This window comes from Protopterus annectens, chromosome 15.part0 (genome assembly GCF_019279795.1).
Source record: "Protopterus annectens isolate FY-2018-M chromosome 15.part0, PAN1.0, whole genome shotgun sequence".
In the NCBI taxonomy this organism is placed as follows: Eukaryota; Metazoa; Chordata; order Ceratodontiformes; family Protopteridae; genus Protopterus; species Protopterus annectens.
Genome location: NC_056749.1, coordinates 668008130 through 668026594, shown reverse-complemented (window position 1 = coordinate 668026594; position 18465 = coordinate 668008130). Strand labels below are relative to the sequence as shown.

At 39.2% G+C, this 18465-nt stretch overlaps 1 protein-coding gene across 1 annotated transcript in view; it reads right to left on the bottom strand.

Annotated features, from left to right (window-relative positions):
* The window catches only part of SYTL4 (synaptotagmin like 4), a 975777-nt gene that overhangs the window by 120328 nt on the left and 836984 nt on the right, over nt 1-18465 (bottom strand). The window contains exons 15-16 of the mRNA XM_044057514.1: nt 13655-13757; nt 5999-6207 (exon numbers count right to left, since the gene is read on the bottom strand). Coding sequence (XP_043913449.1) covers nt 5999-6207; nt 13655-13757 — 312 coding nt within the window. The remainder of the gene's footprint in view (nt 1-5998; nt 6208-13654; nt 13758-18465) is intronic.

Below are 18465 nucleotides of genomic sequence, written 5' to 3'. Positions count from 1 at the left end.
TCAGAGGTACCCATCTCTCCATACCTAATGCCAAATGTCTCTTGTTTTCTAAGTAAAGTTTTAAGGCAGCCAAGTGGCTGCACAGCATCTTTGGCACTAAAAACTTGCAGATTTCACAAGATGTATGGTCGTGGCCTTCACCTAAACAAAACAAACACTGATCATATGTGTGTCCTTATGGGGAATTTGTCTTCCACAAGCACACTTCCTCTCCCTAGGTGACATGCACATTTGAAAAGATAGAAGAAAGGTAAATACAAAAAAATGTAAAAGGGTACTTATCTGTATTGGACAGCCAAAACAAACGAGCAATCTGATTCCTGGAGCTGGTGATCAGAGGTCCATAGATCACTGTGGCAGAAACATTCTAAAGTGGTACGTGCAGACGTCATCTTTAGAGCCAGCGTTGCACCTACCCTTAATCCTAAGATTTTGTTATACTGGCCGGATGTCCGGTGCTGCAGGCAGTGACCTCCCTACAGTTATGAATACTGTAACATGAGTAGAAGGACATCATCTGGTTCACATAAGTCAGTTCATATACCTCTAAACCCGGGGCATCTGACTCTCTCTTGGAGAGGGTACCTCTGAGACAAATGTTTTTTTCAGAAGTTGGGTACCTTGAGTTCATAAATTCTGTAAAATCATAGGCCAATTTGAAAAGAGAGTTGAGTGGTGACCTGGATGGAGCTAAGGAGATGAGGTCCAGTCAGAGGTGGCTGGGAAAAACTGATCCAGGATTGCTTAGGTTTTGAGGTCTTGGACCTGTGCTTGGAAGTGTGATCTGCCTTAGAGTTAAGGACACAGTCAGGTCTAAGAACTCAATGTAGCCTCCTCTTACACAAACAGTATGGCGATATCACCTTCCTCACCACTAATGATAATTCACACATCGGCATCAAAAGCCAGTAAAGGGACCCCAGATGGACTGATATCCTAACTCCTTGGACTCGCAAGGAAATGCCATGAGCAAAGGTGTGCCATCTTCTGAAGGAAAAAAAGTAGATACCCTTAGCCTAGGGTGACTAACTCTGAAGCAGCATTGGCCTACCAAATCATGTTCTCCTTCAGGTGCTTTTTTGTAGTTTTTTTTCCCTCAGTGCAATCAATCAGAGGAAGAACCAGCAGACACAACTGCAAACCTAGACCATACTTGCATCTTTTAGAAAAGATACTTGAAGGGATTCTCTCCTGCTTTTGATGGCCCACTGGATGAAAAAGACACACCGGGGAAAATTGATAATGTCATACTGTAGGTCCAAGTAAAGACGACGCAAACTGTGGAAGTCCCTTGTGATACCTGCCTTCTACACCTAACACAATTTCTGTCTTTAGTCCCAGATACATACAACACAAGCAATGAAAAAGAACACTAATATAAAGATATAAAAATTCCACAACTGGGCACCTATCTGCAAACTCTGATGGACTGACAATGCAATAAAATTTCTCAAGATATTTCCAAAGCTGTGGCAAGAAAGATCGGATGGTGATGCTGGCTGACACCCTTTTATATCATGGGCACCTTGACAGGGGCAGAGAAGCAAGTCCACTGGGCCTGGAAGGGGAATAAGAAACTCTGGTATTTGGACTGGCAGTCAGGCTTCTGCAAGTCAGAATTCCTAGAATCAAGTACTGCAACAGTGAACTATGAAGATCATGATCTGTGCCTCGGGTACTAATGGGGTTTTCTTGTATATAGCTTTACTAGAGGTAACGTCAAAATGACAGAATTCATGTAGCCCAGCACTCTCATGAATTATTTTGTAGTATTTTGCCTTTAGTGCGTTACTTTCCAAAAGTAGTTTGATAGGAAAAGCTCTTTGTCTGAGGACCTTCTGAACCTCTTGTAGAGCTGCCACTTAAATGAAGCATTCATCCAGGAAAGGGTATATGTGAATGCCCCTGGTTATGCAGTAGCCAGTTACTGGGACTAGGCACTTTTGAATACCCGTGGTACAGCAAATAAACCAAAGGGCAATGATGTTAACTAGTAATAGCAATCCTCCTGCTTTGAATCTGAGATATTATCTGGCCACCCTGACCCATACAGGTAGGCATGCTTTAGATTCAGGTGACCATGTAAGCTTGTGAAAAGATGAAAGGAAGAGGGCTCTCTGGATTTTGTGATCATCAGAAATTTGCTTAGCCTGTCAAGGTCCAAAATGAGTCTCCATTTGCTTTCTTTTTTTGGTACTAAGACCAGTCTGGTGAAGTCACCTATTCCTTCTGCTTTTGGTAATGTCTGGTGTGGTACACATGGCTTTCTGCAACAGGAGGTGTTGAAGCAGGGGTTGGACTAAGTATGCCTGTCCTCTGGTACTAGAGGGACACCTCAGAACTTGATTTGCTTAACTAATTCCCTTCAGCATACCTCTTTTGAGTGTGTACCTTTAACTCCAAGGGGCGTGTCTTTGGCCTTTAAAAAAACGAAGTTATCATCTTACAATTCCAACAAATACTCATTGACAGAGGTCAAATACAATAGCGTTTGTCATTATAAATGCTTCAAGATAAAATATTCTCTTACCATGTATGTAGCGTGGGTTTGGAATTATTAATGCAAATACAAACAAGCAATATTTGATGCCTGGAGCTGCAGTAGGAGGTAACTGCAGAAAAGCCTGGGGGAGCACTCAGCAAAAAGACTTAAAAATGGAGTCTGTAACCCTGCTTTGAAATCAAAACCACTAATTTGTCTTGGATGATTCACTGCCAGAATTTTAACTACAGGCCTAAGCAACCTATTTATTGTGTATGAAGGGTTTAAGGAGGAGGTATCTGGGAGGGTATTATTTGGGGGATTTGGGGGGGGGGGTGAGCATACTTCATTCCTTATCTTTACCAATTCCAACCTAAAATCCATTTCAAAAGCCTACATTTTAATACCACAATTTTCTCCCTCTGTTATCCACATCAGCCCATGCCCCTATTGATTCTGAATAGCTAAGTTAAATGTTTGCAGCATAAGACAATAAATGTACCAACCTGAACTCAAACTCCACCAAAACAAATCTATCACCATAGAAATAACAAAATCATGGCTAAAAGATTACAATGAGATACCTCCACATTCCACTAAACTAAACTGGGTGGCACTGTCCTCACCTTAATTAAAAATGACAAAATTCTTTCAGCAATTCTTATACATAAAAACAAACCCCACCATGTACAACGACTCTACCTAGAGCAAATTTAAACTTTCTATATCAAATAACAAAATGTATCTTGCGTCTGTTTACATGACACTCGCTCGCTTCCCTCCTGGCTTCAACTCCATCCTTGACTCTGCCCTTTCACATGCCAAGCATTATCAGTTATCAGACTTTAACTTCGACTTCTCTGAACACTTGAAAAATCAACTTAACATTATAGTCATGGAAAACTACCAGAACCTACCTAATTACACTACTTCCAGGAAAATCCCAAGCACCTCCAAAGATTCCATAGGTTCTAACCTTAACTGCACCGATTGGTTCCCACTCTACTCAGCAAAGCACCCTGACTAATCTCCAGCATTGTTTCTCAACAGTCTGAAGCCAATCCAGGACAGAATATACCCTCTTAAAACCAGAGGGCTGCAAGCCACTAAAGTTCCATGGCTCACCTTTACATGCTCTTAGCATGTAAAAAAAAAAATAGAGATTGTCCCTGGAATGAATTGGAAAAACCATAGGACCCCATGCAACTGAAGAGAGTTAATACTAGTTTGTGTAAATTTATGTACTGCAGATCCATGCAACTCTCACTTTTTAGTCTACCAAAGTGGCTCTGGAACATAGTAAAAACATGGCTTCCCATAAACAATTCACCTGTACTGAATGTTGATACATCACACAATTACCTCAGTTCTACTTCAAAACTACAACTAAAGAAATTAAGAAGTTATTCAAACTCTCAAAACCACTTCAACAGCAACCTTGAGACAAATTTAAACCAAGCTTCTAAAAACCAGTTCCCAATTTCTCACCACCCTGCTTGCCCATGTCTTTAGACTAACTCTTAACACCCAAGATAATTCCCTCTCTCATCAAAAATACTAACATCGTTCTCCAAAAACTGTGATTACCTTCCTGTTGCTAATACTGACCCAACGGCCAATTGCTTAGAAACTGACTTATAATCAGATTCTAGAATATCCAAGTATGACAATCTCTCAGTCAGCATGACTTTGCACCCAAACATAATACAGCCAACTTTTCCCTAGCTAGCACATCAACTCAATAAATATTTATTTATTTATTTATATTTGTTAACCGGGTAATATCCGACTGAGCCAGAGTAGCCAGTTTTCAGCAGAGACCCAGGGAGAAAATCTCCGAATTAAAAGCACATAGAAAAAATCATTAGTACAGGAGTACAAAGAAGAGTAATTCATAGGAGAGCAGATTAAAGGTTAGAGTGTACATATACACTGTTATAGGTAGAGTAAGAAAGATGGAAACTAATAGAAGCAACATTTGCAAATCTGAAGAGACTCAATGTGTAGCTCATGGTGTTCTTATTTCCAAATTTAAAACTTGCAGATTCCCTGAGAAGGTATGCTCCCGATTCTCCAAATCCCTGTACAACAGACACTTCTCAATCTTCTCTAACTCTATCCTAAGTCTTACAGGAGTAACCAACACTGGGTTCCCACCAAAGCTCCAGTCTTTGCCTCTTACTTTCACGCTCTTTGTGAATGACCTACTCTGGTAACCACATAACTTCTACTTCCTACTTTACGCTGATGACATATTCATTACAAGACCTGTTCTCCCCAGTCGTTATCTACCATTGACATGGGGATCATGTCAGTCGCCCTGCTAGACAGGGGTCCAGAGAAGTAAATATTGTGGGAAGAAATATCCAGGGAATTGTTATGGCTAGGCTTGTTATAGGCCCTAGGGCTGATAGCCTAGTCCAACCTATGGAACCCTCTCTCCCAGTTCTCTCTCTCTCTTTTCAGAATTACACTACCAGAGGTTATAACCCTTGCCCCTGTCCTGCCCTTCTTCCCTCATGCAAAGGAACATCTGCAAAATCTTCTGTCTCAACTGTGCGTCACCTACAAAAATTGCCCAAATACGCCATTCTCATAAATGGATTTTTTCGTCAGCTTGAAAACTCTCTCCCAATCACGGCTTCGGATTTGGAGCAAAACACCGATAACCTTAAAAAAACAAAACAAAAAAAAAAACACAAAATCCTCAAATTAATCCAAATAAGCCTCAATACTTAACACTGCTGGACTATAACCTCTAAAAGAAATCTTTAAAATTCATCAATTAATCTACTGCCCCCCAACTAAAAAATAATTCTATTAAAGTAAAGTTATTCCCTCAGAAACGCAATGACCTTCTCATTCTAAGACAACCACAATTCAAAACTACAACAGGAGAAAAGGCCATTTTAAGACTAGAGCATGCTGGATGGAATCACCTCCCCAATGAAGGGAAGCACAATACAAGGGAATCATTCAAAACATCTGTACACTTACATCTACAGAATGATGTTTAATGTACCTGCTGTTGCGATTCTGGCTGAATACTACAGATACCATGATTCCTACTTGCTTGACATCACCTGAAACTTATTAGTACAAGTAGATGTGTTAATTCTATACTACACTTGCATTTATAAACACTATTGCATAATCTCGTTTACAGATGTCATATTATTCTCAGGCACAAATGCTATTTCTCATGAATAAATGCTTTCTAAGCTACCAAGTGTAAATATTTGATTAGACTTTTTGTACAAAGTTCATCTCTGTTTACTTGTTAATATTCAGATATAAAAACGTAATATTATATACAATGAAAACGATGTTTTGCACTTATTAGTACCAGAGTTGTGACTGAAAAAGGTCAGAAGATCCAGTAAAGGAAACAAATGGAAATAAATGTGTGATATTAAACTTTAATTAAAGGATTCAACATGCAATTAAACATGTCATAATAACTGCTGCAGTCAGTAATAACAAAAGCAGCCAACAATGCCTGTGCACATTTCTTACCATTTCCAACACCAAGGCGGACTCCTCCAAGGAAGTCGTTACTGGAAAGGGCTTCCCTGTCCCACACTGTGAGTTCCAAGCAGACGTTCTCAAGGTCATCATACTTTACATTGTTGTAAACAAAAGTGTGGTTATAGTTAGGGTTCAAGGTCTTCTTCACCACCTGGGTTTTTCTCTTCGTTAGTCTGCTTCGAATAGGCAACAGATATCTGCAATGTAATCCAACATACGCTATTAATTATCATCATAGAAATCAGGTAGTGCAATCAAGGGCATTCTCTTTGACTTCTGTCCTTATGTTGCTATTTCAGATTTTATTTCCTAATGAATGGGGATGTGGTATGAGCTGTGATCTTAGTCATAGCCTACTCAACACTGGTACTGAAAAGGCTTCAGATACCTATCATTGTAAGTACTCCATAGCCCCAATGCAGGGGTTACGCCCTTTGCACCTCCCTAACTTAACTACATTACATGCAACCGATAAAAAGTTTATTAGAAGTCAGTTCAATCTCGCTGGGTTAATGGAGTACAGTGATGATGCCCTGACTGCAACACATAGAACCCAAGTTTGAATAATGGGTCAGGTGCTGGAATAATTCCAGCTCAAGCATCGTGGGATGAGAGAATGGTGGGTTGAGTCAGCCAGTCACCATCATGAATGCAAAACCTTACATGACGATGTAAAGGCCAAGACGGAGGATATGGGCTTGAAGATGCCAAGCTGCTGACAGCAGCTTTCATTACTCCATGGGCGGAAGCATATGCATACATGGGGAAACCAGACCACAGAATGCCCAGTGGTAAGACTAGTGCTCATTTCAGCCAGTGAGGTGAGGTTAGGGTCTTAACTGAAATACCCTCACTGTCAGGATGCCAAAGAATATACAAGCCATTTCCATGGCTACCTGGTTTGTGGCCATCCTGTAGACACTGGGGATACCTAGTACAGGGGTATAAATTGGTTCAAGACAATAAAGGATGGTATGCCTGGATGCAAAAAGTGCATAGGAAATCTTCCAGGTTTGATCAAATGGACCTCAAGTAAAGTAGTCTAAGATCAAACAAAATGCCAATTAAAGTATCTCAGCTGCAAGAAAGCAGTTTCTAATGGTGTGTGTTATTAGTATTAATATACAAATACTTGTCAGGTTCTGGTATCAGCCAGGCACTGATCCTAAGACATCTACCACGACTGTGTGTGTGTGTCTGTGTGTGTCTGTGTGTGTCTGTGTGTGTGTATACGCAAGTGTGTATTTTGGGAGTACTGACTAAGTTCCCAACAGCACTGGTGAAAGGTGGGTGTGGTGTTTAATGAAGGCAGTATTCATAAAACTGCAGAATTCACAGCTAAAGTTCTAACAGTTTCTGATATTTATGACATTATGTTCTAAAGGGAAGCAGTTGTAAAGGATAACTGGAAAAATCTAAGTTATGATATGGCCATCTATACTTACAGTCATCGAAGACTACTCTTGCCACAACCAGCACATAGAAAGCTAATAATTACTAAATTGAACAGTAATTTTTAAAAGAGAACACATTTTGAGGGCTCTTGCCTCTCCCTCACAACCCATGCAAAGGGCATTGCTTCCTACACCCCTTATCAGATAATTAACTCCAAGACTGCAACAACACTGGAAACAAATGAAAACTGCAAATTATAGCAGTCTTCAGTGAAATACTGTGACTGAAAACAGTAACTTTCAAAGCTCAAAAAAAAAACAAATAAATAAAATAAAACAAGTACAACTACACAAAGATGTGCTACAGCTTAATGTGAATCCAAAGCATTATGCGACACAAAATCAGAATAAAAAAAAGTCATCTGTTATTTTTACCTATCAATTTCAGTTGCCTGACTTGAACAAACCAAAGATTTCAACTGCTCTAGGAATTGCTAACAAGTTACTTTAAGAATGAACCTTCACCATTTTAGAAAACATTCTGCCTAGGGTAAAAAAATGGCAGCAGCAGCACCCGCACCCTGAGGCAATGGGGGCAGCAGCAGCACCCGCACCCTGAGGCAATGGGGGCAAGCAGCACCCACACCCTGAGGCAATGGTGGCAGCAGCACCCGCACTCTCAGGCAATGGCAGCAGCAGTACCCGCACCCTCAGGTAATGGCGGCAGCAGCAATGACACCATGAGGTAATGTCAGGTGTAAATATGTATGTGATACACCTTTAAGAAGCTTTCCAGTGAGTCAGCACATGCATATAAGTACTGAGCACGTGCAAGCAAGAGTGCCATTTTGAGTGAGTATCCAGAGTGTGAGCATGCAAGTATGTAGTCAGTTAGATAATTCATTTAAGTTTAATGTCCCTGACATCCATCCTGATGCATTTGTATACAATAAACTACTTAAAACACCCAAGCTTCAACATCATCTTAATGCACATAAGAAGAGCAACATGGTACCAGAAGTGGGATTCAAACCCACGCCTCTATTCTGGAGGAAGACCACCATATAGTGGTACCTGTGGAAAAGGGAAGACCCAGAGTGCTTAAAATGCAAATTTCGAGAAATGTGTAACCACCAAACAAAAATTACAATGGAAAGGCACTTACTTATTTTATACAAGGGATCAAAAGCCTGGTGAAACTTTTGCAGCATATATAAATTACGATAAATAAGGCTCGCTATCCGATGCAGATTTGATGATCCGAGAGATGAGCTGAATAAAATACAGGCTTATGTGTGGTATTAATAATGACACAGTGAGAAAGATTTTGCTTCGAGACAGTGATTTAATGTTAAATAAAGCCATTGAGATTTGTCAGCTATATGAGGGTACAGAAAAACACACAAGTATGCTTACAAATGAGAATAGATGTGGACGGCACAGTGACAAAGCTCATGTTGATAGTATGCAGCACGTGGTTAAAGAAACAGGCCCAAGCACATGGCAGCTACTACAGGTCCTGTAACAGTCCCTGAGAAACCCAGTGTCTTTCCAGCAAATTCCAGAGCATATTCAGTGAAGCATAAGGGTGAGTCAAAGTCAAAACAGGTGCCCCCACCCAGCTTCATAGTCAACGGTCATAATTGTGGTGGAAAGCACAAACCCAAAAGAGAAAAGTGAACAGCTTTTAGTTAGCAATGTCATTCTTGCAATAAGTGGAATCATTTCAAAAGGCTTTGCAAATCAAATAAGGCACATATTTACTAGAGAAAAAGCTGCAGAACAGCTTGACTTGACAGTGTGCAAAGCTTGTTGCTTATGGTGGTGGTGAAGAGATTCAAACCAAAGGCTCAGTAGTGCTTTCAGGCTACTCTGCTAGGAAAAGCTATTACTTGCAATTTTTCATAGTCAAGAGACATGTGCAGTCATTATTAGGCTGAGAGACTGTTTAAAAATGGGACTGCTTTCATTTAATAAAGAAGTTCACCATGTAAGCCTGCATGACAACAGCTCATATTTCATCCAAACCATTTTTTTTCTAAGTATGCTGATGTTTTTGCAGACAAACTAGGCAAGCTACCAGTTCACCATGTAAGCCAATCCATGATGTTAAACCCAGAGGTCAGCCTAGTTATCAGACCAGCACAGAAAGTTCCTGTAGCTATGCAGAGCAGAGTCAAAGCAGAGCTAGACAAAATTGTACAGCTAGGAGTAATTTGTCCAGTAGAAGAACCTACTGAATGGGTATCCTCCATGGTAGTAGCTTACAAGAAAAGCTCAGATATTAGAATATGTATTGATCTAAGGGATCTGAACAAAGCATTAAAAAGACCTCATCTTCCAATGCGCAAAGTCGCAGAGATTGCTGGCCTAATTCCAAATGCCAGTTTTTTCTGTCTTAGATGCAGAGAGTTAATTTTGGCAAATTTTACTTCACCGAAAATCTTCCTTATTAACCACATTTGGTACACCATTTGGAAGATGCAGATTTCTGAGAATGCCATTTGGGATAAATTCTGCCAGTGAAACCTTTCAGCATGCGATGGAACAAATTTTTTCTCGCTATCCGTATGCTACCATAATAGATAACATTCTAGTATAAGGCAATGGTCAGCCGAACATGACAGAAACCTAAAGTTCTGGAAAGCGCACGTCAATGAATCCTCGGAAGTGCAAATTCAAGCTACGAGAAGTTACTTATGTTGGCCACGTGTTCACCAGTTCGGGCTTATGACCAGATCCTTCAAAGCAAACAGCAGATGCCAGCTCCAGACAGTGTTCAAGCCCTACGTTTTCCTGGCATGGTCAACTATCTAGGCAAGTTCATTCCTGATTTAAGCCAACTTTCAGCACCATTACAAGAGCTGACATGCAAAGATGTAATTTGGTCATGATCAGAACAGCATCAAAATAGTGTCTGATGCCCTGAAACAGAAAACTGCTAACCCACCAACTGTCAGCTATTATGATATTCACAAACCAGTTACTCTTTCCTGTGATGTTTCTAAGTTTGGTCTAGGTGCAGTCATTCCTCAGGAGGGTAGACCAGTAGCCTATGCTTCGAGATCTCTTACCCAGACTGAGATGCAATATGCCCAGATTGAGAAAGAGCTTTTGGCAATTGTGTTTGCATGTTCAAAGTTTCATGATTATATTTATGGTCGACCTATCCAGACTGAAATGGACCACCAACCTCTAGTTACTATTTTAAAAAAGCCTATGCATACAGCTCCTGTTAGACTGCAACACGATGCTCAAATTGCAAAAGTACAATTTCACACGTTTACACAAAAGGCAAACTTCTTTATCTTGTTGATACTTTATCCAGATCCCCAGAAAAAAAAACACAGAACAGCATAACGATGAGCAACTTGATTCTGAGGTCTTTTGAGTGAGTCTTTTTTTTTTCTACATGTCTTGATGAGCTCAGTACTCACATGGCTTCAGATCTAATTCTCCAGAAGCTCAACCACTTCATCAGTCAAGTATGGCCTTCCAAGCGATCTTGTTTACCAGTAGAAGTGCAATCTTATTTTCCATACAGAGATGAAATTTTTGTCACAGTGGTATCACCATGAAAGGTCCTAAGGTGACCGTTTCAAAATCCTTGCAGAGTACATTCAGATCTTGCATCGTGGCCATCCAGGAAGTGATTCTACCAAAAGAAGGGCGAGAGGTCTAGAATTTTGGTCTTCTTTGTCAAGAGACATTGAGAAAGTACTTTCATCTTGCTCAATGCGTAACAGTACAAAACTGCATCAACAAAAAGAACCACTTCAGTTAAGCCAGATTCCTGAACTACCTTTGTCGACAGCAGCCACAGACATCTTTGAGTAGAATGGTAAAAATTATTTGGTGTTAGTAGACTCTTATTCAAATTGGTTCAAGACTGACCTACTTCCCAAACTAACTTCCAGTACTAACTTCCAAGGTGAAACAAGGCACAAAAAGACTTAAAATTAAACACATTGACAAAAGGCTCCTCTCCGCAACAGCTTTAATAAAAGCTAAAAGCAAGTATCAAAATACAAGTATCACAATACAGAACACAGACTTTTAAGCGCTTTTCGTTTGATTCATCAAACTTCATCAGAAAGTAGTACAACCAAACAGACACCTGATATTTAAACACAAAAATGCGGGAATCTCAAAGCTCTTAATTAAATTTAAAGACATATTAACTCAATAGGTAAAAATGTATACATCCTTAAAATAAAATAGAACACATCTGTTGTGCAATGTCAATACTAAATCAACATTATATATGCATAAAAATTAGATAAATAATCAAATATAACAATATAAAACCATTTCACCAAATGGAAACTATCTTTGCAAACTCCTAAGTTTCAGTACACAGGAGATCGAACAAGCCTCATTCAAACCTGGAAAATTAAAGGCATTAAGCCTAATCTGCCACAAAAGTTCCAACTCCTCCAGTTTGAATGAGGCCGGTCCACCCCTAATGTCCTGAACAAACTGATCAATGACCAAGAATTCAAACTTATGTGTTGGATTCACCTGAATATGTTTGGCCAATGCATTGGTATCTTTGTTATGTAAAATAGCATACTGATGCTCATATACCCTTTCCTTTAAACATCGTTCAGTTTTGCCCACATAAAATGCAGGACAAAATGAACAGTGGGCCAAATAGACAACAAACTTGCTGTTACAGTTAAATTTACCCTTCAATTTAAAGGTCTTATTATTAATAATAAACTGATTAGTGCATTCCATGTATTTACAAAACTTACAACTTTCACATTTGAACATGCCAGTTGTCCTAATGCATGGCCTATTAGAACCTTCAAGAAAGCTTTTAACATTTCTACCCTTCTTGAAAGCAAACCGCGGTTTTGGTCCAAAAAAGGTATATATACTAGGATTACATCTAAATAAATCCCAATTCTTATCAATGACATTGATAATAGATTTAGTTTGAGCATTAAAAGATGTAATAAAAGTGTATTGAAAATTTTCCTCACTACACAGTCCCTGTGATGTTCCAGTATCCAAAACTTCATGGGTATCTAAAGTGGCCACCTCAAGGGGTAACTTATTCACTGCCAAAATAGGTCTAAATTGGTCAGTACTTCGTTTGTGGTCAACTTCTTTAATCAATTCGTCAATCAAGCACTCAGGATAGTCCCGATGCATAAACATTTGTTTTAACAAGTTGCATTCACTAATAAAATCAAATTGTAAACTGCAAATACGTGCGGCCCTCACCAACTGCCCCTTAACCACCGATCTTTTTTGGTGGAAGGGGTGGCAACTTGAAAAATGTAGAAAAGAGTTGGAGTAAGTTGCCTTACGATGAACCTGAGAGGTAAAGCAGCCTAACTCAAGATTCTTAGTTAATAAAATGTCAAGATAGGCAATAGTGTCAACGTGAAATGTATGTATAAATTGTAAGAAACTAGTGGAAGAATTAAACCATCCAACTAAGTCGGATGCCAAAGAATCGTTACCTTTCAATAAGATGAAAACATCATCCAAAAAGCGAGTGTAATAAATTATGGCATCCAAATTAACGTTGACACTAGAATCAAAAACATACTTTGACTCCCACTGGGCCATCACCAGGTTGGCAACACTGGCTCCCACAAGGAGGTGAGTATGCAAGTATATAGTCAGTCAGTTAGTTACATAGTTCATTTAAGTTCAGTGTTCCTGTCATCCATCCTGATATATTTTTATACAATAAACTACTTAAACGACCACCCAAGCTTCAACATCTTCTTAATGCGCATAAGAGCGATAGCAGGAACAGGAACAGCACCGGCACCCTGAGGTAATGGTGACAGCAGCACCCTCACCCTGAGGTACTGGTGGCAGCAGAACCCCCACCTTGAAATAATGACAACCCCAATATCACCCACAGTTAAAAAGACCAGTTCAATTACTGATAAGGCAACAATCCACCCCCCTCAGAGAATTATAAGTTATGCAGTGAACATCTTATCACATTGCCTTGTCTATGACTGAATCACTTCTCCAACAAATGTTTTATGAAAACTCCTTTTCACTGTTTCATGTGACACGTTTCATTCTAGCAATTGGCCTAATGTAAATAGCAATCATTATTTTATGTATCATATGTTTCTTTACAACAGCCTGTTACTTTTCCCTTTCAAATGATTTAATTTTTATTAACTGGCAAAGTACGTAGTAAGTTCAGCAATTCTGAAGGTATGATGACCAGCCTTTTCAAAAATATTAAATCAGTTTGTGGCAACATGCTCACCCCTTAACAAAGCTATCCGAAGTCCCTCCAGATTTGGCAGCTGTCAAGTTCTTCGCTTCCTTAATCCAGACCTGGAGTTCTCCTCCTAATTCATCTTTTTTACCTGAAAAAAAAAGAAACACATTGCAGTATGAAACATAGGAATGCCTATGACTAAAGGTTCAAATCTTTCCACTCCCAACATGACCACTCAACGTAGTAATGTACATGATACTTTATTACAAAGATTAAAGATTATTGTAAACATAGATTAATGAAACAGCTGGAATAAGTCTGTTGGCAGTTGGGAGGGATATCGGAGTCTCCTGATGTAACCTGAGGTATACGTTGCATGCAACTTATTGGATTTAAAGAAATATCATTTTTTTTATCTGTTTTGGTGACGATTCATATCTTTTTGAGCCAGAAACCCATCTCCAAGAAGTCCTTGTCAATATACGCAAAAATATTCTTACAGTAAATTTGCTGCCCAGAATTGTGTGCTTGTTAAGGACTTGCAAGCCAAAAACATTTATGTTAAAGAGATAAATACCTTTAATACAGTTTGGAAGAAGTACTGGGGTTGCCCAAGCCTCTGTGGTTGCATCGCCCCCAGACCTAAAGAAGTATACAGAGTTAACCGTTTCTAGGGTGTTTTTCCTCTTCTGTTTTACAGTGCACTTCTCCTTTACACATATTTTGTTTTTTGTAGGGATGTCCATGGGTCACTGCTGCTGCAAATCTGCAGTTCAGGTGGACACCTTGACTAGGATCACAAGTGACTTTTTTTTATCTTGGTACGTCTGGAGTACGAGTTATCTTCTCTGAATAGTTTTACAACTGAACCTAGAGCTCATTTACCAGTTTGGGACATCATGCTCTGACCCTAGCCTAGACAATACAGGTGATGGCCATGGCCGTTCCTATGGGGAATCTGCTTCAAAGTTACCTCAGAATGCTTAGCAGTTATGACAGAAACAGCAATTTGAAAAACAAAAAAGGTGGAAAATGTCACCAGCAGGGTGTTTATCTACTCAGTCTGATCTGTTATGATACAGGCAATAATAGATAGGACTGAGCAGATAATTACCCTGCTGGGGACATTTTCTACCCTTTTATAGACTGTCAAACACCTTTTCTTGATAACACCAAAACGGAACTGAAATAAACGAACAAAATGATAAAAAGAAAAAAAAAATCAGAGTCAGCTCGAGATCCAGTAGAGACTTTTAATAAAACAGACGTTAAGAAACACAACAAAACACGGGTTCAGGCACCTAGGCAGCAAGACATTTCCCTGTGATACATTTGGTTGGAGACATATGGCTGAAATAACATTCAGCTTTAGAGACATATGGCTGTTGTGAATTTCTTGTGGGCAAAGAGAACACTGTGCCATGCCCATAACTTAATCAAATGCACAGGGGGAAAATAATGGCCATGGTCCCAAAACAACATGAGACAGTAGGCAGTATGGCAGGCAACAGCAACAGGCTCACCAGTGACAGTCAATGTATTGTACAATGGGCAATGCCTTTATAATTGGTGTGTGTGGACATTGCCACCTTCACAGTGTCTAGGGAACATTACATAAAATGCATACTGGAGCATAAATCAAATGTCATTAAATAATAAATAAATGTGACTACAGTAGCACGCAGGATTTCCTCTATGCTGTAGCATACTTTTACATGTTGTAGCTACATAAGCATGTACTGTATACTGGGCACAACACTCATTACCTTCCCCTGTCCCCATGCTGTAGCACACTTCTACATGTTGTAGCTACATAAGCATGTACTGTACACTGGGCACAACATTCATTACATCTTCTGTTTGCATACACTTGGTTATTAAAGCTGTGGGCATAGCAGTGTGTGCTTCTTTGTCCACAGGGAATTTGCAATAGCCATTTTTCCCTGCAATTGGATGTCACGTCAGCCATGTGTCCCCAACCAAATGTACCACAAAGAAATGTTTTGCTGCCTAGGCACCTGAACCCACAAATCACACAGTCTGGTTCTGATTAATTTTTTTGGTTCTAAGACGCAAGCGCTTAACATAGTGTGTTTTGTTGTGTTTTTTAACAGCTGTTTTACTGAAAGCCTCTACTCGGTCTCAAGCTGACGCTAAACCTTTTCTTGATCAGATATGCACATACGTCTTTAGCAAGAATGGAATGGGAGATGCTTTTTTTTATACCAAGATATGCTGATATCCCAGGGAAGGCAGCATTCACCAAGCTTCGGGAAAGCAGGCTCAGTTCTGAGAAGTCAGGCCAGATGCACGAAGTCTGGAGTAGAGTTACCATTACTGACAAATACAGCATGAAAGCACAAGAACATTACGGCATGATCTGTATGAGCAGTATGCACAGCTGACATATTCTACACCGCTAAATACATTTTCATAGGTATGCAGCAAATTCTCACTTTTTACCAGGTCATTATTTCTTTTTACCAAATTGTACTTTAGGCAAAATACAACCACATATGAAAGATTGGTTTTACTCCAACTATATAGAAATTAAACCTTTTATTCCTTATTCATACACTCCAATTTAGAAATTTCTGACATACAGGCAACACCTGATAGCTTGAATAAACAAGCTACTTGCACATGGAGGCCTTAAATTACTCCTTGAAACTCAGTGCTTCACAAACATCAGCCAACTTCTCTTTTAACCACTCTACCTACATTCCCTTTTTTTTAAAGAAACATCTGTATTAAATTATCACTTATGATACTGACAATCATAAACTTATATAAATAAAAACAAACCATACTGACAATCTTAGTTGTAAGCATTTTACATCACAAATCATACTGACAATTTTAGATGCAAACATTATACATCACTTACTATTTACCCAGTCATTGTCAAATGTTACATAGCTCATTCAAATCCTGCCTTCTTTAAACCTCATTCCTCTGCTGTATGAATTGTTCCCACAATTCCCATTTTTTCCCTATGTAATTTGCTCCTACCCTTTTTTAAAGATTCCAATTCCAGCTGTTGTATCTCTGTTACTATATTCACTACTTCTGGTACAGCTGGTTTAGACTCTGATTTCCATTTTCTAGTTAATGGCTTTTTTTGGCAGCCAACATAAATAGACTCAGCAAGGCCTTACTATGTTTAGGCAATTCCGAATCTTATAGCTCAGAAAAATAATTTCCCTAGTTACAGCAATTTGCTAACCCAGTATCTCTAACACAGTAGTCTGCGGAGAAACTTTAAAGCCTGCCAACTCACTACACTCTCAGAAACATGTTCCCAATTACCTCTTTCTTCCCCATGACACCTCCAACATTTGCTATCTCCCTGAGAAAAATTCTCTGGAGTCTACTTGGAGTATAAAAATCTCTATGTAAACATTTCCAAACAAAATCCTTAATCTTGTAGATGTTGTTGCATATTTGGGAGACAAGCATATATCCCCCATAGTTTCTTTGTGAATTGCTCATCCAGTCTCTCTTCCCAATCCTTTTTAACCTCCTCTGACTGATTTTTATAGTTATCATGCAATATTTTGTATGCTGTATTAATTATTCCTTTAACAGCAGCTTCTGTTCTAGATTCTACTAAAAACTCTACCAGTGCTGGTCTTTCATTTAGGATGCCCTATTTCTTTCTCTTTGCATATACACCGATATCAGTCCTTTACATGGAAGACAATCTCAAACCTGCAGTCCAAATAAATTCTTGGCCTCTTCCCATTCTTTTACCTTTCCCTCTCTAGTTATTTGCTTCAAATACCTTGGTTTCTTTGCCAGTTTTCACCAATAAATTCTAGTTCCCTCTTGCCTACTGTCTGTATCCCTAATTGCAGTCATCCCTATAGGCAGAATCTCCTTTCTCCAGTCCCATGTTGGCTTACTTCTTAGAATACTTTCTGCTACTTTATGAATACAATACTCTGTAGGATTACTGTTATTCTCAAAGGTCTGTATCCAAAATCCCAGTCTCTCCTTGTTTCTTGAGCTTCCCACCTGTTTTCCATCCCTTTCCACTCTGTATTATACATTTCTGCTTGTGTTATGTACAACAGCCTTAACTGTGTAGCTCTGAAATACCCCTTCAACTCGGGTAGTCCCAGTCTGTCCTGTTCTATTGGAAGAATCAGCTTACCACTTGACATTTGCAGTCTTACCCACACAAATAAAATCCTTCAGCTCTTTATTAATCGATATCCACAACTTCCTGTTTGATAAAAATATGCCTGACCTGTGTAGAAGACTAAAGGGACTAAAAACATTTTACCTGCCTGCATCTTACTATCCATACCCATATAACAGAGCTTACAATTTCTCAGTTTTTGTATCATCTTTGTTTAGTCTCTTCCCACATATCCTTAGCTGCCAGATCAGAATAATTATTAACCCATACTCCTAAATATTTCATTTTATCATGCCCCCATAAATATGGATATTGCTGGACCAGTTCACGTGGGGGTACATAATTTAATGCTACTGCCTTTGTTTTTGCTTCATTAATTTTGTATCCTGAAAAGATATGAAACTGTCTCAGAATGTTCTACAACACTGTAATGTCCTTTTCTCATTTTATCAGGTATAAAATAACTTCAAATAGACCCAGTGTTTCTAGACTACCATACCAATTGTATCCTTGAATTTCTGAGTCCCTTATTTTCTTTGCTATTTTCATTGTATTTACAACCACCGGCAAAGGGGAGAGAGGACACCCCTGCCTGGCTCCTCTGCTCAAGCAGAAATTATCAGACAGGAACTCACCCACTTTAATTTTCACCTCCAATCCCCTCGTATACCCTCCTAATCAACTTTATAATTTTATCATGGAATGTAAATGC